A 19,943-nucleotide genomic window follows, 5' to 3' on the forward strand; every position below is an offset into this window, starting at 1 on the left:
TTACACTTTGAGACAGGATCTCATTTTGTACCCCTAGATGGTCTGGAATTCACTCTATAGATGAGCCTCTAACCCATGGAGACCTGCCTGACTCTGCTTTACCGCTACTGGCCTGCACCAATGTGCTCTGCTTCCCAGTGCAGTAAGACTAGCATCCCAGACGTGATGGGCATTAAATGCACACATGATGATTGCTGGAGGACCCTGGGTATGGCCTAGGAGACTAGAGCAAGGCGGTCCTCCAGCTCTCCTGGCCGCCAAGCACCCCCACCCCCACCCCCCAATTGCCTGGCCCTCCGGGAGGCACACCCGCTAAAAGCAAGTCTAGAACCGGGGCGGGGCTGCTGCACGTCCTCTTCCCTCTGACCCTCTGACTACGCTGCTGTCCCCGCCCTCTTCCCCGCCCTGCCTGAAGGGTGACCCAGCCTCCTCCGCCCGGTTGTGACTGCTGCGGGATGGCGGCGGCCACACCGACACAGACACCGGCTCCGGAAGGCAGTGACTTGGGCATGGACGCGAGACTAGACCAGGAGACCGCGCAGTGGCTGCGCTGGGACCGGGTAAGGGCCGATCTCCGGCTCCCTGGTTCCCGGGCGCCGAGGCTTGTCCGGCAGGGAGCCGGGCCCAGCTTCCTTCCTTCCCTGCCCCACTACACGGAGCCTGCTCGGCGTAAGCTGTTGTGGGACTGGAGACAGCTGTGTGGCTCGCCCAACTGCTAAACCGTGTAGAAGAGCGAGGTGGGGAGGGATGAACGTAGCGGAACTAGGGTCCGAGGTAGTCCACGCATGAAAAGGTTTTTGAGGTTCTGTGATGGGCTGAGCATCCTCATCCATTCAGAATCCGCTCTGTCCCGCCTTTCCCGGGATCTGGACTTCTCTACAGTCCAGACCACCTTTCTTGATTGCATAGTTACTAGTAGGTCCCCCTGATGGGCCAGGCTGACTGGCAGTTTTCCAGAGGACATTCACTTCACCGGGAAGGTGACAGGGTACGCTTTGGTCCCAGCTGCGTCTTTCCTCTGTAACTGTCTTATGGCTGACTTAGTCAGGCGGCCAGCTCCGGACATCACTTCCTTTGCCCTCTGCTAGGTCTCTCTGACCTGTGCTTTCGCGTGTCCTGTTGCTTCCCCACAATGGTCTTTTTGCCTGTGATCTGCTGATTTTGTTTCTCTTGTTATTCTTGTGTGAACTTAGCAGGTTTTCTCCCAAGTGCAACTTATTAAACTCAAATACTTGCTCTAGGCAATCCAGTCCTTTCATTCCCGGCTCTTCCTGGGATTGGAAGAAGCAAATCATCACCCCCTTAGGAGTTTGTTTGTTTGTTTGTTTGTTTGTTTGTTTGTTTGTTTAAAGTCTGTCCGTGTCCAGGACTGACTTCAGGAGATGAGACCCATGCAGATCCACTGAACCGGTGCTCAGGGAAGGGCCCAAGCCGTATTTTAAAGCACTACCTTGAGATTCTGTATTGTTAAACACCGAGTCTTTCGTTTTAATTGTGCACTGGCCCCTGAAAATTATGTAGCTGGTGCTGTGTGTCTCTGCTGCCTTCTGTGATCTATAGTACTATAGTCTGTACTACACGTCTATAGTAGGTACCTGAAACATTTGTTGACTGGATAGAGGCTACAAGGCTCAGCAGAGGCCATTCCCCACTCATACCTAGAAAATGAAAAGTCAGGCCATCCTGTTTCCACGATGGCAGTGCCAGCTCCTTCGGGGAGTTTTTGTTTTGTTTTGTTCTGGAAAGTTAAAAGCATTCCAGGATATTTAAGGGAAGGAAACTGTTTCCATTTCTGATAACTTAGTAACTTACATTGTGTAGCTATCCTAACGCCTGAATTAAGAAGTATTGTGTGTGTTAGTCAGGCTATTGTCCCACTTGACTAAGTGTCTGACACAGACTGAAGGAGCCGGGGAAAGAACTGTTTTGCTCAGACTCTGAGATGGTTTTATCCTTCCTGGTGCTGCTCATGCCATAGTGGCTAGGAAGTAGAGAAAGGGGGAATACAGGAAAAGGCCATTTTGTAAATATATTGCCCTGTGACAAGTCCCAGTAACCTCAATCCTCCAATTTGCTCCCAATTTCCACCTTTTGTCACCTCCTCATAATCCTGACATGGTATGGATCTATCAAACGAGGGACACTTTGATCCCATCAGAGCCTGGGATCTATTAGTCCTCAGAAGGTACTTCACAGATGGGCTCAGAAGTGAGCAGAACATGTAGTTACTACAGAACATGGACTCTGTCTTGGAACAGTACCTCCATGAGTAGAGGTGGAGGGAAATTGTCATTTTCTCCTTTGGAGACGTTTTGATGTTAATTTCCCAATCAGAGGTGTGTCTGTGTGGTGTGTGGTTGTATCTGTGTTCATGTGCTTGCGTGTAGATGTGTGGGCACCTGTGTGCATATTTGTGCAGAGGCCAGAAGCTGACATCAAGTATGTTCCTCGTTCACTCTGCCTTAGTTAGGGTTTCATTGCTGTGAAGAGACACCATGACCAAGGCAACTCTTTTAAGGACAACATCTAATTGGGGCTGGCTTACAGGTTCAGAGGTTCAGTCCATTATCATCAAGGTGGGAACATGGCAGCATTCAGGCAGGCATGGTGCTGGAGAAGGAGCTGAGAGTTCTACATCTTGTGCCGAAGGCAAACAGAAGTTTGTCTTCCAGGCAACCAGGAGGAAGGTCTCTCACAGCCCACCCCCACAGTGACACACTTCCTCCAACAAGGCCACATCTCCTAACAGCGCCACTCCCTAGGCCAAGCATACTCTCCACTTTATTTTTTAACACAAAGGTCTCTCGTTGAACGTGAAGCCGACTGGCTAAATTGGCTGACCAGCCTACTCTATGCATATACTGACTAACTCCAACACTAGATTTACAGATGAACTCTGCTTGGCGAGGCTTGTTAATGCATGCTGGGGATGTGAGCTTGGGTCTTAAAGCTTGCATAGCAAGCACTTAACTGGTGGAGCTCACTTTAGCCCCTCTCAGTTACTTTAATTGGAGATGGGTGCCTCTCTGGGAAGGACCCATTCATTCTTCAGGGAAGCTCCCACCAGCTAAAAGCAAGGAGGTTGCTGAGCCACCCATGCTGGCAAGGACCCTGGTGGTGCTCTCTGCATGGCTACTGTGTCCCCTCCGCTGTGCCTCTCTTTCCTGTCAGTTTCCATCACCCCCAAGTCTGACCCTTATCTCTGCTGCTCTCTTCTTGACTTTTCTTTATCTCTTTGCTTTGTTCTCTCAGGCTGCTGAGTCTTTTCTAGCGTTCCAAGGCCAATTAAGACTTTTGAAATCCACAGTAGGCCTCAGAGAAGCCCTGGATACTGGGTGTGGCCAGGAAGTCTGTGTTGTCTCTGCCTCTCAGCAGATGTTTGCTGAACTTTTGTATGACAGCTCTGAGCCTTGCCTTGGGGGCACCTGACAGTCTAATGGGTAAGATGGGTCTTTGTGATTGGAATCTAGAGTTTTTAATCAAAACCTTGGTCCCGGTTCCTGTTGAAACTGGAACAATCTGGAACCGAGGGCTTGATTCCAGGAAGCCAAAGTTTTATTGCGGCCACATTTCAAAGTTTAATTATGGGGCCTTATCTTGCCCAGTGTTCATTTTATTGAATGATGATTAGAAGTACTTCATTCCAGGCTTCCCTCAACTCTTAATGTAATAGTCCATGTGGAGTTAGGTCATCACCACTCTTTCTTCAATCTTCACATCTCCTGCAATCATTATGCAAAGAAAACAAGGCAACGTAAAATGTACTTAAATGATTCATGCTCTTATCTGTTTACAATCAATATAATAGGAAAGGCACTAGGTTAATGTTCGTCATGCAGTTTAAGCAAGCCACACAGTTTCTGTAGTGTAAAATACTACCAAAGCATTTCAGCTATTATTGGCCTGACTTAGAATCATTGAAATATGACTGGATACAAAGAAAACGCTTCGTAAAAATTATAAAGCACTATAGAAGTAAGGTCTTTTTTATTTTTCTAAATAATTTTTTAAGGATTTAATTTATTTATTTTATGTATATGACAGTAGCTGTCTTCAGATGCACCAGAAGAGGCCATCAGATCTCATTACAGATGGTTGTGAGCCACCATGTGGTTGCTGGCAATTGAACTCAGGATCTTTGGAAGAACAGTCAGTGCTCTTAACCACTGAGCCATCTCTCCAGCCCAAAAGAAAGGTCTTAATTATACTGACTGACCTACCATCCTGGGAAAGTTTGAGGACCTTAGGGAAGGAGACAAGCATCACAACTCAGTGTCAGACAAAGATAAAGTAATTTAAAACCTTGAAAAATATGCCAGAGAGGTTCTAGCTGGTTCCCCTTTTACCGATGGTGAAACTAAGTACTCAAGAAACTTTATAGCCTGTTCAAGCACAGGCTTGGTAAGTGAATGATCTGAGATCTCCCTGACCCTGTTAGATGTCTATTCTAAAACAGCATCTTGTTCATTTTCTCTAAAACTATTACCTCAGTAGGCAAGAGAATACAACTTACATCAAATTCCTTAGCTCAGATTTCAGAAACACCAGAAAATATAAAGGCCTGTATTTATACAGGTTTTTATAGAGGTTAGGCGTGCGTGCGTGCGTGCGTGCATGCGTGCTTGCGTGCGTGTGCGTGCATCGTGTTGAGGGTGCGGTCTACCTTGCAGATTTTCTGTCTTTCTCTTAACCAAGCTGTGCCTGATGCATTCATGTCTATCTTTCAGAATCCTTTAACTTCAGAGTCAGTGAAACAGCTCATTGCTGAAGGTGATAAAGAAGGGATACAGCAATGCTTTGGGGCCCGGATGGAGTTTGGGACAGCTGGCCTTCGAGCTCCTATGGGAGCAGGGATTTCTCGAATGAATGACCTGACCATCATCCAGACCACACAGGTACCATGAGTTTGTCATTGCTGGTTACTTCTGGTATATCTCCCTGAGTCCTGGGAATCTGATAGACTTAATTCATTTTAGTTATGGATATGTCTTTGGATCTGAGCAAATAGAGAAAGTGCCCACCATTTAGTCTACAAAATGAGGCTTGTGCAGTCCTTATTTAAAAATTCATTAACTTTTTATCCATCCAGCCAGCCATCAGCCATGCAACAAATGAAACATACACATGGGTGTAATTAAAAAGTAAATAGTTTTATTAGTTTTGTCCCAAACCCCTCCTCTCTCTCTCTCTCTCTCTCTCTCTCTCTCTCTCTCTCTCTCTCTCTCTCTTTCTCTCTCTCTCTCTCTTTGCTTTTATTTTGAAGCCATGCAAGTTTTTGGTTTGTTTATAGCATCATTTTAATTCTGAAAACCTCCTTCATCCCCATGGAATAGTGTCCTTTCCCTCAGCTGTTCTCAGATCTTCATTCTCAATAGGATCCAAAAGTTTCTTTAAAAATTTAGAGATATAAGAATCTGGACTCGGGCTATATGCTTTTTGTTCCCTGACTCACTGAGGTCACAGTATAAAGGTTGATCTGGAGAATCAGGTATAGTGTCACCATTGTAAGCTAGGAAGAGTCAGACATCTGAATTCCTTCTTGGGAGCCCACCAAACCAATACATACGTCCTTATTTCGTTATCACTTTCGGAAAGTATGCTGGATGCTGTGTGTTTGCATTGGGAAAAGAAACATTCTAAATTGATGTAACATTGCTAACAAGGCTAAAGATGTGTCCCTCTACCAAAAACCATAGGTATACTTCATTTATTTATAAGATTTCCTTTAGTCAGAGTGCAGTAAGGAATAGGTCGTATCACTATTGCCCAGCCAACCAGAACTCTCTGATAATGTCCAGTGTCTAGATTATTTAGATTGCAAGTCCACTGCTCTCTTGTGTCTGAGATCCATGTGATGCTGTTTGACCCCTGATATACAGGGATGGGATGGTCCATCAGCTTGGAGCAGGTAGTGAGAGCCCCCAAATGCACAAGTTTGATTTGTATAGCACGTTTCACCCTACAAATGAACAAATTCCAGCCTCCTTTAGATTTCTGGCAAATAGTATCCAAAACAAACAGACCAAACAGATTTTCATCAGTTAATTGTCAAAACTGTATAAAATGCATTGGCTTTCTCTAACTGATGTCACAGGGCAGAAAGAAGCGTCAGAAGTGCCTGCTGACTCTAGGCTGGAAGCAAGGAATAAAGTCTTTGAAGGAAATGTGATTCAAGTGATGGCGTGTGCACCTCTGGAGACCAGAAGATAACCTTAGTGTTGTTTTTCAGGCGCCGTTCATGGTTTCTTTTGAGACAGGGTCTCTTACTGGCCTAGAACTCACCAAGTAGGCTAGGCTGGCTGGCTAGGGAGCCCTGTGGATGTAGGAGCTGGCTCTGTCTCCCCAGGACTGGGATTACAAGCTTGTGCCACCACACCTAACTTTTCTTTTTAAGTTGGCTACTGGGTATCAAATGCAGGACCTCAGGCTTACACAACAAGCATGTTACTAACTACCCACCACCTTACCTAATTATAGCTCATTTAAGCCCTATAAAAGCCCTACATGGTATGTATTATGGGTGTTACTATAGAGAGACATGGAAACTAGACAAAAGATAGAAAAATTTGTCTCTTCCTCAATGGTGGCCAAGTAGAGTTCAAATCCGTTTTCTGGCCCCAGAGGCGTATGTATCTTACAACCTACACTGAACCACCTGTCACCAGATCTGGGAACAAGCCATGGTCTATGGCTCATTAGGTCTGAAACTGAGTAAGCCCGTTCTCTTCTCATAAGATGGAGATTCTGAGCAAGTTAGTCTGGACCTAGAGACATTAAGTTCAGCACCGCATCTGACTGAGAGTAGACAGTCCAAGTCCAAAAAGCTGTTTTTTGTTTTTTGTTTTTGTTTTTGTTTTGTTTTTGTTTTGTTTTTGTTTTTTTGGTTTTTCGAGACAGAGTTTCTCTGTGTAGCCCTGACTGTCCTGGAACTCACTCTGTAGACCAGGCTAGCCTCGAACTCAGAAATCTGCCTGCCTCTGCCTCCCAAGTGCTGGGATTAAAGGCATGCGCCACCACTGCCCAGCAAGCTGTTTTCATCTAATTAATTGTTCAGTCTGTGTAATCACTGGCCGCCGCCCCCCTGTGAAAGATGTTGTCCTGTAAAAATGGGGAAAATATAATTTTGGGTTGATTCTTATATGTATGAAATATGTGTTTTTTATGCCCTGGGCTTCTTTCAGGGATTTTGCAGGTACCTGGAAAAGCAGTTCAGTGACCTGAAGCAGAGGGGCGTGGTGATCAGCTTCGATGCGAGAGCACACCCTGCCAGCGGAGGCAGCAGCAGAAGGTATTTAGGTTGGGGGGGGGGGATTTTAGATGGAACCTGGAGACAATTTTCAGAAAAGGATTTTTCATAATTTCTTTTATACTTTTTTTAGTCATCATTTCAATAATTTGACTTTTTAAAAAAATATTTATTTATTTACTTAACTGTCTTCAGACACACCAGAAGAAAGCATCAGATCCCATTACAGATGGTTGTGAGCCACCATGTGGTTGCTGGGAATTGAACTCAGAACCTCTGGAAGAGCAGCTGGTGCTCTTAACCACTGAGCCATCTCTCCAGCCCCCATAATTTGACTTTTTAAAATCTATTTTTTTTTTTTAAATTATGTGTATATGTGTGTGTGCATGTGGATATTTGCCTATGGGTGCAGGTGCCCACAGAGGGCAGAGGCACTGTATCCTCTGTAGCTGGAGTCACAGGCAGTTGCAAGCCTCTGTAAGAACATATTCTTCTTAACCACTGACCCATCTTTCCAGTACCTTGATTTTTTTTTTTTTTTAATGACTTGACTTTAAACCCATAATTACTTAGCTGTTAAAAGTAATGGGTTAGGGCAGGGCAATCCTAGCACTGAAGAAGCAGAGGCAGACAGATCTTTGTGAGTTTGAGGTCAGCCTGGTCTACAAAGCAAGTTCCAGGACAGCCAGGGCTGCACAGAGAAACCCTGAGTTGAACTCTGCCTACCCCCAAACAAAAGACAGATTAGCCTGGGCCTTTAATCCCAGCACTCAGGAAACAGATCAGGAGGACTTCATGAGTTCAAGGACAGCCTGGACTACATAGCAAGTTCTAAGGCAGCCAGGGACACAGGGAGACTTTGTCTCAAAAAAACATACAGAAATGATGGGGAAACTTGTCTAAGCCTGCTTCTCACTGGCCTCCATATAATTCTTCTCTGCTATTTACAGTCATTGCCTCTTCCTTTCCTGACAGACAACTTTCTCAGGGTCCAGCTTTGTGACAGTCCCAGACCTACAGGATTCCCATTTAGCTGTGGTCACATGATGCTGACAATAGTGACCTCTGTCACAGCAACAGTTTCTCCGAATGCTCATCCAGTGTTTACCATTTGAATCTGCCAAACGATGTAGAAAACATTTAAAATTGGCCCTCAGTATCCACCAGGGATCCACCAGGGACCTTTCCTAAAATACCCTCCACTGCATGAGTCACCTATATAAAAATGCACATGGCTTGGGTAAAGCCTATGTACAGCCCCTGCTTTATCTTTTCAGTTCTGAGACAAGCTCTCACTATAGAGCCCATACCTGTACTGAATTCATGGTTCTCTTCTCTCAGTCTCTTAGAGTGCGGGATCACAGGCGCTCACCACCAGCCTTGGTTTCCATATACTGTAAACCCTGGTTTAGACCCGTCACGTTAGCTGATTTGACTGTATTTTTCAGATATGTTAACTCTGTTGGTTAAAGGACAGCTCTTGCTCTGCTCCTAGAGCCATGGCATTTGCTTGAAGTGACCAACATTTCAATTTCATTCTTTTGGGGTTTGTGGTTCCTGCCTCTGCTGTGCACACACACATAATCTTATAGTTAAATAAAATAATACCTAGTCAGAGTCCGTATGAGGTGTGTACTGAATTGTAGCAGTGTAAATCGGGGCTCCTAAGCCTCTGCATAGTGACACATGATGTCACAGCATCTAGACCATTCTTTGTTATGAGGGACTGTCCTATGCATTGTAAGGTGTTTCGTAGTAGTGCTCTACCCATTAATTGCCAGGAGCACATCCCCTCCCCCAAGCATGACAACTGACCATGCCTCTACATCAAAGTCCTTGAGAAGGACAGATGAGCCCAGATGGTAACCACTGATGTAGGCGCAGATGGACAGAGTTGAGAGACTTTAAGGCAGGCCTGGCTTGTGTGCTCAGTGGCCTTGGACATGTGACAAGGTGACCTCAGGCCTTTATCCTACACAAAAGAGAGGAGGAGAGGACTCCACTGTCTCAGCTTCTTCCTCTTTTTCTCACTACCGAATGCAGGCGTGTTGGAAGGGGCCAGGGCTGCAACTCTGTTACTGGAGGGTTTGTCTCACATGCATGAAGCCCTGGGTTCCACCCCAGCATGCTCGGTCACTGTTTCTCAATGCCACAGGAAGCTCTGACCCCGACTCTCCTTTTTGTCCCTGTTTCTGCATTTCTAGGTTTGCCCGGCTGGCTGCGACTGCATTTATCACCCAGGGGGTTCCTGTGTACCTCTTCTCTGATATAACCCCAACCCCCTTTGTGGTAAGTAACCGTTTCCTTTCTAAGTACTTGTCAGAGAGCTACAGACAATATAAAAGGTCAAGCAGCTTGTAGCCTACAGTTCAGGCCAATGCATGCTTAATTTATGGGTTAAGGATATAAAAGACTAACAACAGTAACTAATAATAAAATGGGAGAGTTGCAGCAGTATCCTATCATGAAGTTATGAATGTGGGCACTGCTTAAAGAGTTAAGACACATACTCATCTTCCTGGACCACGAGTCACTGAAACAGAACAGGGCAAAACCACAGATGAGGGGGACGCTGCATGGCGCTTGGATGGGCCACGAGATGCTGAATGACGTGTTATGATGTTAGGGTGATACAGGGGGATGAATGGCTCCAAACAGCATATGGTAGGCATTCCCATTCTGTCTAATCTTTCTTAAGAACCGTCTCCTGCTCTGTTTAGCCTTACACAGTGTCACACCTGAAACTCTGTGCCGGAATCATGATCACTGCCTCTCACAATCCAAAGCAGGACAATGGCTATAAGGTACCACCCCCAACCCTCCCACCCTCCCAACCCCCACCCACACTCTCTCCTCACACAGTGGAACCCCACCCCTGTGCACTTCGGGAGTGGTTGCTCTACATCCTGAACCTGCTAAATGCATTCCTGGCTTCTCTAGGTCTACTGGGACAATGGAGCTCAGATCATCTCTCCACATGATCGAGGCATTTCTCAGGCCATTGAGGAAAATCTAGAGCCCTGGCCTCAGGCTTGGGACGAGTCTTTGATTGACAGTAGTTCCCTTCTTCACAACCCCAGCACGTCCATCAGTAATGACTACTTTGAAGACCTTAAAAAATTCTGTTTCCACAGGTAACTGGATTGTGGCTTCACTTCAGCTAATGTGATTCAGCCGAATTCTATCAATGTTGGGTTTTCAATTTGATCCCAATTTGATCCCCTCTACCTGATAGCTACATGTGTACAAGACAGCAGTGGAGCTGGCCATTTTTTCTTAAAGGAGCTTGTAGCAGATCCTCATGGCTTTGCTGGCTACATAGAGCCTGACTTCACCCCTCAGATGTGCTATTCTAGTGTGCAAGCAAGTGACCAGTCAGGGAAACCACACTGAGGTGGCCTTTTTTACAAAAGCAGGTGGCCAACCCAAGATGGGCTACAGTTTGAAGAGTTGTAAACATATACATATACGTTTGTAGCTGTGTCTATACATATACATATGGATACAACTATATGTATATATGTGTATTTAAAAAATACTTTCAGGGTTGGGAAGATGATTCAGCGGGCAAGAACACTTGCTACATAAGTGTGAGGACTTCAGTTCTAATCCCCGGTACCCAAGTGTGGTTGGTCATACAATGCTATGGTGCCTGCATGTTCAGCCTGGGATGAACTTAGTAGTCACAGACAGGTACCGAGCAGGAGGGTTTAGGTTTTGCTACTACTTACTGCCTCTTGGAAACTGAAATTTAGTTTCTGGTTGTCCAGTGCTGTGTTTGTTAGATAGCCTGGGCCTGACTACTCCAGCTCAGAGTAGAGACTCCGATCCCATCTAAGGGAGAAACCACACTGGCTTAGGGTTTCCCTGGGCCATAGGGTAGAGATCTGAGTTTCCAGGTCACTGGATTTTTTTTCTCTACAAAAGAAACCTGAGGTTATCATTTTCTGTGAGCTTTCCCTCAGGCCTCTCATTCAGTTTCACAAACACCGAGAGCTGACAGGGTGCTTGTTTGATTTTTTTTATCAGTGCAAGTAGCATGGGAAGCAATCGTTACTTGTGTGTGTAAAATAGGCCTCTTGTATAATATAGCACATACATTTCCAAGGTGAGGATGATCAGCAAGCTGCCCTTCGAGAATGTTAGAGTGGTTGGTACCCCCACCTGCAGCCTGTGGTATAGCATAGGACCCCACGTTTGACCTTGTGCTTCGAATTATCAGATTTATCATCTCCCCCCCCCCATTTGTTAGAAAAGCATAAAATCTCACTTTCATTTTGTGATGGTTTGTATATGCTCAGCCCAGGGAGTGGCACTATTAGAAGGTGTGGCCTTGTTGAAGTAGGTGTGTTACTGTGGGTGTGGGCTTTGAGACCCTCATCCTAGCTGCCTGGAAGTCAATCTTCCACTAGCAGCCTTCAGATGAAGATGTAGAACTCTCCGCTCTTCCTGTACCATACCTGCCTAGATGCTGCCATGATCTCACCTTGATGATAATGGACTGAACCTCTGAACCTGTAAGCCAGCCCCAAGTAAATGTTTTCCTTTGTAAGACTTGCCTTGGTTGTGGTGTCTGTTCACAGCAGTAAAACCCTAAGACAAATTTATACCCTTAATTATGAAAAACTTTTGTCCATGTTTATATGATCTATATTTGTCTTTTCTGTGTATTTGCTTGTCTGTCCAATTTAGCAAACTTCTTTATTTATTTAGAAAAAAACCCAGTCTTGTTTCTTTCAAGTGTCTACTCTCCCCCTGTTGTTACTTTTGACTTTTTTTTTTTATGGAAACTTTTAAACAATTGTGTTAATATTTAGTTGTCTTTTAATTCTTGGTTTCTGGGTTTTATTCATACTTTAAAAGACTTTATTCCAAGATTATAAGAAAAAAAAATTCTCCTTTTTGAACTTTTGTGTTTGCATTTGGTGATGATGAATCTTTCAAGTCATTGGTGATCCTGTATGGAGGGCATGGCTTAGGTCTCTGAAGGCTCAAAGCTGTACCTGCCACACAAACTAAAGCATCTTTCTCACAGTATTAAGTCCCCGGTACATGGTGTTTTCTAAATCCTCCCCTTTAGAGAGTCTTCTTTGTCTTCTTTGTTGTTTTCTATTCTGTCTTACTCTAGGACTGTGAACAGGGAGAGCAAGGTGAAGTTCGTGCACACCTCTGTCCATGGTGTGGGTCATGAGTTTGTGCAGTTGGCATTCAAGGCTTTTGACCTTGCTCCTCCGGAAGCTGTTCCCCAGCAGAAAGATCCAGATCCCGAGTTCCCAACTGTCAAATACCCGAATCCCGAGGAGGGTAAAGGTGTCTTGGTAACCTACTTTTATTAAATAATGGACTCTGTCTTTTAAACTCTGAGCCATTGCTCTCAAGTACATTGTGGTTTTATGGGGTTTTGTTGTGCTGGGAAAAAAATGAATGATAGCTCTGTAAATATGTATGTTGGAGAGTCACTAATTTCCTAAAGGAGCCTCAGACTTGACATCTTTCGTGAGGTTATGACAGCTGAAATCTACATCATGCTCTAAATTAAATTAAATATTTGTTGATGGTTTATTGCCAAGAAGTATTGATAATAGAATGGAGAGGTTTTTTTTTTTCATATTTTTAATTCTATACTCTTTTGTTAAAGAGTATTATTGACAGTGTGACTCACATACCATTTTGAAACTTTAGTTAATAATGATACTGTAGGAGTTGGTTTGGTCTGGTTTGTGTGGCCAATATACACAGTGCCTAGAAATACCAGTCCAGCCACAAGGCTGCCATGGCTCTGTGTGGTTCCTGGAACTTTCAGCATCTGACTTACAATGTAGAAAGATGAAATACAATCAGGCTAAGCAAACCCAGCTCCAGGAAGGAAAAAAAAAGCAGAAAACAAACAAACAAACAAACACAACAACAACAAAACCCCTGCAGCCCCAATTTGGGGAAAAGCCTGTTTAGCTCATAAGACTATGCAAATCTTAAAGACTATAGTGGGCTCCGTGTTTTCCTTACGTAATCTTTTATTTTCTGAACTTATTTTCAGACTTTATCTTTTGCGTTGGCTGACAAAATCAAGGCCAAAATTGTCTTAGCCAATGACCCAGACGCCGACAGACTTGCTGTAGCTGAGAAACAAGACAGGTGACATTAACTTTGTTTATCCGTGTCATGAAAAAAATATACAAATGGCCATCTTTAGCAATGCTGTATTTGTGGGGAGGGTGAGTCTCTGAATGGGAAGTTTTCTGTTTAATTATATTTGTTTTTGCAATAAAACCTCTGGTGAATTTCTCTCACAGGACAATTTGCTGATCCTAAAGGCAGGGGGACATATCCTCGAGTTGTGTAGTACAGAGCAAAGCAATCCAGTGTGTGCTAGGATTGGAAATGACTCTCTGTGACATTCTCACTTTACAATTGAACTTAGTACATGTAGCTCTCCATGCCGGATAAGGCGAAGTCCTTTGCATGATGCTGGCTTTTTAGTTCAGTGTCTGCCAGTGGATCTCATAAAGCACCAGACCTCCAAGGCAGTGTTGAATTTAGGGGGAACAGACAGGCAAGTGACATAATGCTTAAGACAAGTATGACCATGTGGTCTATGCAAAGGATAATAAGAGTGCCTGGTACAGATTCACACCACAGCCTTTGCCAAAGATGGAAATCGATGGGTCCTGTGTCATCCCTGGGATGCTAACTGTAGACCTTCTTCAAAGATGTTAGTGTTTTCTGGAAGCATTGGACGATACATGAAAGTTATATCAGATATTTGTGAATGTTGTAGGTCCAGTTCATCCCAGTTAATTTTTTCTTATTTATTTGTTTGTTTATTGTTTATTTATTTATGTTTTTAAGTTTTTTGAGACAGGGTTTCTCTGGTATAGTCCTGGCTATCCTGGAACTTACTTTGTAGACCAGGCTGGCCTCGAACTCACAGAGATCCACCTGTCTCTGCCTCCCAAGTGCTGGCATTAAAGGTGAGCGCCAGTGTTGGGACCTAAGCTGGCCCACTTTGGGCGGCCAAAAAATGTTGGGAACCGAGCAAAATGTTGAGGCCCCGTCTGCCCCGTGTTTGGCGGCTGCTGTATCCCAGCCCAAGCTGCCGCTCTGGTCTGCTGGTCGGGGGTTCAGCAAGAGAGAGAGTGAGGACGGAGACCAGACAGAGTGTGTTTCAATCCCGTTTATTCTTCAGTCTCTCTTCCTCTAAGTGTCTCAAGTCCTAAGTTCCTAGTCCCTAGTTCCTAGTCCCTAGTGCCTCCAAGTTCCAAGTTACTTCTTCCAAGTTCTCTTCCAAGTGCCTGCTACCTAATGCCTAATTCCTACTCCAAGTTGTACTCTCTGAAGTGTCTGATTCTCTCATCCATAGTCTGATTCCCTACCGTCTGCCTCTGCCTTTTATATGTCTCACTTCTAAGCCATGCCTCTAAGTCACACCTTTAATCATGCCCTTAGGTCTTGTCTCTAAATCTGATCTCTACACTTCTAAGTCATACTCTTAAGTTACACACCTTTAATCTCACACACCTTTAATCTCACACACCCAAGGTATCTAAACCAAGATTATCAGAGTGTGCTCAGCTGTTGTAGGCTATTGTAATCCAAGTCTCATGTCAGGGTATATGGCTCAAGATGGCTGCAAAGCTGATAGCCGCTTTCTGCTAAAAGTCGGCCCCCAACATGCCAGCACACCCAGCCCAGCCCAGTTATTTAAAGTTTTACAGAAGTATGCCGAGCTTCTTTTGCCTAGCTCTGGGACTTGTGTGCCTTCCTAAAGGTTGCTGAACCACAGGGCCTGTTTCCTTGCAGTGGCGAGTGGAGAGTGTTCTCAGGCAATGAGCTGGGGGCCCTACTGGGATGGTGGCTCTTCACTTCCTGGAAAGAAAAGAACCAAGATCAAAGTCACCTCAAAGACACATACGTGTTGTCCAGCACCGTCTCCTCCAAAATCCTGCGGGCCATAGCCTTGAAGGAGGGCTTTCATTTTGAGGTAAGGTGTTTGTAGGCCTTGGATTTCCCTGATTCCTAAGACATACTGCCTGCTTCCTTCACTTTTCTTGTTATATTTTGAGACATGGTTTCATACAGGCCAGGCTGGCCTTGAACTTCATATATAGCCAAGGATGACTTCGGATTGGTCTATTGCACATGCCCATTGCTAGGATTATAAACACGTACCACCACACCCAGTGTGTGTGGTACTCGGGGTTGAACTGAGGACTAGGCAAACTCTCTCCCAACTGAGCTTCATCCCCCCGCCCCAAAACATTTTTTTTTCTCTTTTGTGTTATCTGTTTAGGAAACATTAACTGGCTTCAAGTGGATGGGAAACAGAGCCAAACAGCTAGTAGACCAGGGGAAGACAGTCCTATTTGCATTTGAAGAAGCTATTGGTAAGAAGCAATAATGAGGTTCACTCTGTGTGTATGTGTCTGTATTAAATAATATATATTATATATTAAATTATATATATATATATATATATACACACACACACACACACACACACACACACACACACACACACACACACATACTGTTCCTTCCCGTCTCCTCACATGACCAGGCTCCGGATCATGCTAACTCTGGACTTTCCCAAATGTCTCTGCCTCTGGCTATGTTCTTTCTCGTATCTACAGTGAGCCTTCTCCTCCACCCTCCCTATGAGCTGTCATGGCCTTCCTTTTTTCTTTCTTCTTTTCAATCACTGATAAAAGTCTAATGAGGATGTGTGTGCTGAGAGTACCCAGGGAGCAGAAGTGGTCTCATGTCATCATAGTCATGAACACAGGAAAGGACATTGAATGTTTAACCAGAATTACTGAAAAGCCTTTATCCTGAACCACCAGTCAGTATATATTAGAGGAAAGGAAAGCTAGGTGTGGGCACAGAACATTCTGTTGTTTGTGCAAACACGTGCATAGCTGTTAACTTAGTAAAAAAAAAACAAACAAACAAAAAAAAAAACTATTACTCACTCTCTGTTCTGTGTACTCCTTAAAGCAGAGAGACACTGGTTTAATTTAACCAACTCATCACAGAGGGATGGCACAGCTGCTGCCTCTCAGTTGTCAGGGTTTCAAAGTTGCCTTGCCTTGGCTTTTGTTAAGGAGACATTGTTTATTAAGTACCAATTATAAATGTTACTCAGTGGCTCTGAAATGTATGATAATGGCTTTAGCCATTAGTAGGGGCCAGCCAGCCGTCAAGATGAACTGCCAAGTACCACCAGGTCTCAGAGAAGAAAGAAGTAAAGAGTGACTGAAGCAAGCAGAGCCCCGCATATCTGAGCTGCAGCTCTGAGGATGAGTCCAGTCAACGAACACCATTTGCCAGCAGGTCATTCAGTGTGGATTTCCTCAAGGCGCCTGTATTCAAGGCACTGGGCTAAATCGTTTTTGGTTTTTTTTGAGACACGAGCTTATGTGACCCAGAACTCCTGATTTCTTGCCTCCATCTCCCAAATGCTAGAATTACAGGCATGTATCACCACTCAGCGATATGTGAGGAATCATACTATGGTTCACTGGGGGCTCACACTCAGGACCTTCTGTGTGTAAAGCAAGTACAATATGCACTATGGTATGGAACCACATGCAGGTCTAAGTTCTCAAACAGAGATAAATGAAAAATGTGTGTGTGCTCCAAACTAGAGCCTAACATGCACTAACCAGCAGGCCTGCATTCATGTGGCCTGTTAAAGTGCTGTAATGAAATCCACTCCTAAGCCTGCGTGTCTACTGCTCTCTTGGCAGGATATATGTGCTGTCCCTTTGTTCTGGATAAGGATGGCGTCAGTGCTGCTGTTATATGTGCAGAGCTGGCGAGCTTTCTAGCAACCAAGAATTTGTCTTTATCTCAGCAGCTGAAGGCCATCTATGTGGAGTAAGTATTTATGGACTATCGAAGGAATATTGGTCATATTTCAAGTGTTCTTACTCTGGTGACATGTTCCGTTTCTTAGGAAAGTGAAGATCACCTTTTCCATTTGACGTGTCCCCACTAAATAGTAATGGCCACTTTTAGTTGTGTACACTCTAACACACGAGAATGTTGCACAAATGGCTTAATTGAAAAGTGTGAATTTAAGTATCAATGTCATAGGTAGATTAGATATGGGGGGGGGTGTCGGTCAGTCTTAGATGACACGAACAGTAACCACGCAGCATGGCTGTGCTCTGTAAAGCCATAACTTACCTGTACAGCCTGTACAGGCTGATGGAGAGGACATTATTGATTCATATTCTCACCATGTGTGCATGTTGTTCAGCTTCATTCCTTAAGTGCTGTCCATCTAATTGACGCTGTTCTGTCCTTAGCCTGGAGTTTGACAAGTAGGCATGACTGGCTGGCATCTAGCTCCAGGCATCTACCTGTCTTGGTCTCTCTGGTGCTGGCATTACAGGCACACACCTCCATCCCCATCTCTTTATCTGGCTTCTAGGAATTTCTTGGGTTCTCATGCTTGTAAGGCAAGCACTTCCTCTTCCGCCCTGGACCTCTTTTTCATCTTCCTTTAAAATTTATTCACCTTTATTTTATGTGTATGGGTGTTTTGGCTGCATGTCTCTGTGCACCATGTGTATACCTGGTGCCTGCAAAGACCAGAAGTCATTGGGTCCCCTGGATTTGGCGGGATGTGTGTGAAGCTACAGAAGTTTGTGTAACACCATGAGGGTGCTAAGAATCGAACCTGGGTCCTCTGGAAGAGCAGTTGATGCCCGTGTGTGTGTGTGTGTGTGTGTGTGTGTGTGTGTGTGTGTGTGTGGTGTATATATGAGTGGGTGCCCGCATGCCACCAAACACACATGGAAGTCAGAGGACAACCGAGGAACTGTTTCTCTCCTTCTACTATGTGTGTTCTAGAGATCAACTCAAGTTGCTATGCTTGGCAACAAGCACCCTTACCCACTGAACCATCTTGCCAGCCCCAGCTTCCTCTTTAATGTTAATTTATCCTTTTGGCCTTGGTCAGGGCTCCCTGTTTCACTCACTTTAGAATGAGCTAGTTGATACACATCTTATATACATTCTGCAGAATTTTGCTCATTTTGCTTACAGTTATGGCTTCTTTTTCTAGGTATGGCTACCATATTACCACAGCTTCATACTTTATCTGCCATGATCGATGCACAATTCAAAAATTATTCGGCAACCTGAGAAACTATGACGGGAAGAATAATTATCCCAAAACTTGCGGCAAGTTTGAAATCTCTGCTATCAGGGACCTCACAACTGGCTACGATGACAGCCAGCCTGATAAGAAAGCTGTAAGTCACGTTTACTTCTACCAACTAATTTACTCTGTGTTCACTATGCCTACCATTTGAACAGATCCGTTTATTCACGGGACTGATTGAAAATTCAGGCTGGAGGTGTATAGCTCAGGGGGAGGCTGCTGGTTTACATGACAAGGCCTTGGGTTAGGCCCTAGCATAAATAAATAAACAAACAAACAAACAAACAAACAAGATAAGATATGTGGAAAAACTAGAAACTATGGGTTAGAAATGCAAGTGATCCCACAAGTCATTTGATGATGAATGACATCCCAAGCCATCCTCTACACGCAAGGAAATTGTGGCTCAGAAGAGCAGTGACTAGTGAGGGTCCAGGTGGAGGAGAGGCCTTTTGACTCTGGGCCCAGCTTTTCCTCTTCACCAGAACATGTTATTCCAAAGAGTATCTGAGTCACACACACCAAGAGGATGAGTGACTAACCGATATTAGCTGGGTATGATGACACATACCAGTAAACCTTTAAATCCCTACACTTGGGGAACCAACACAGGAGCATCATGAGTCTGAGTCTGAGGTCAGCTTAGGTTATAATATGACATCTTGTCACAAGCAAACAGTGCTGAAATTGAGAAAGCCTGAGATAAGAACCAAGAATTTGCATATCTAATAAGATTCAAGCTGACGAGAGACTGGTCCACTCTGGGAGAGCCACTGATGAACAGCTTTCTGATGAGTATAGCCCTGTTTTTTAATTGCATGTGGCCCAGCTGTAAATGCTTGCCTTAGGATCTCGCATAGAGCCAGAGGTAGCAGAAGTGTAGGGTTGCCTGTGCCCAGGTTACAAGAACAGCAGGGATAGTCTGATGAGATCTTAGATGTCTTCCTTGATATTTACCGTTTTGTATTCTGTTTGAAATTGTTCATATGAACAGAATATACTTATAAAAGATGAATGGTATTAAAAGGATTATAGTGAAGAATGATACTTTGTGAAAATTTAATGCATTAATACCGTCCTCGTCATTCTGTACCGACTTTGGCCCCTCGATAAGAAAGTCTCTCTCTAAACTCAGTGTTTTAAATTTTCACAGTATGTTGGTTAGCATTTCTCTTTGCTCAGTGTTGTAGTTACTTTTCAAGTGTGACAGACTTTTTGGCACTGCAACAAAATACCCAAGAGAATTAATTTAAAGGAGGAATGATTTATTGAGACTCATTGTTTCGGTCACGTGTGTGGCAGTGTAGAAGTCGGACAAAGAGGATCATGGTAAAAGGAAGCCATTCACTTTGCTCACTTTACAGACAAGAAGCAGAAAGAATACAGTGAGACCAAATTGTGTATACCTCAAAGACAGGTTCCCAGAGACCTACTTCCTCCAATAGCCCTAACCTTCCACACCTCAGGACTCTACTAAAATAATGCATTAAGACATTGATTAGGGCAGAGTCCACATGGTCTAAGTTT

General features: G+C 44.3%; 1 protein-coding gene across 1 annotated transcript in view; it reads left to right on the plus strand.

The window, feature by feature from the left end:
- Positions 1-401: 401 nt before the first annotated feature.
- The window catches only part of Pgm2 (phosphoglucomutase 2), a 28,937-nt gene continuing 9,395 nt past the window's right edge, over positions 402-19,943 (plus strand). The window contains exons 1-12 of the mRNA XM_034509381.2: positions 402-560; positions 4,728-4,895; positions 7,182-7,288; positions 9,451-9,535; positions 9,967-10,050; positions 10,187-10,380; positions 12,375-12,564; positions 13,284-13,381; positions 15,047-15,227; positions 15,537-15,630; positions 16,993-17,122; positions 18,318-18,507. Of these exons, the coding sequence (XP_034365272.1) occupies positions 456-560; positions 4,728-4,895; positions 7,182-7,288; positions 9,451-9,535; positions 9,967-10,050; positions 10,187-10,380; positions 12,375-12,564; positions 13,284-13,381; positions 15,047-15,227; positions 15,537-15,630; positions 16,993-17,122; positions 18,318-18,507 (1,626 nt within the window). The 5' untranslated portion in view covers positions 402-455. The remainder of the gene's footprint in view (positions 561-4,727; positions 4,896-7,181; positions 7,289-9,450; positions 9,536-9,966; positions 10,051-10,186; positions 10,381-12,374; positions 12,565-13,283; positions 13,382-15,046; positions 15,228-15,536; positions 15,631-16,992; positions 17,123-18,317; positions 18,508-19,943) is intronic.

This window comes from Arvicanthis niloticus, chromosome 7 (genome assembly GCF_011762505.2).
Source record: "Arvicanthis niloticus isolate mArvNil1 chromosome 7, mArvNil1.pat.X, whole genome shotgun sequence".
NCBI classification, from domain to species: Eukaryota; Metazoa; Chordata; class Mammalia; order Rodentia; family Muridae; genus Arvicanthis; species Arvicanthis niloticus.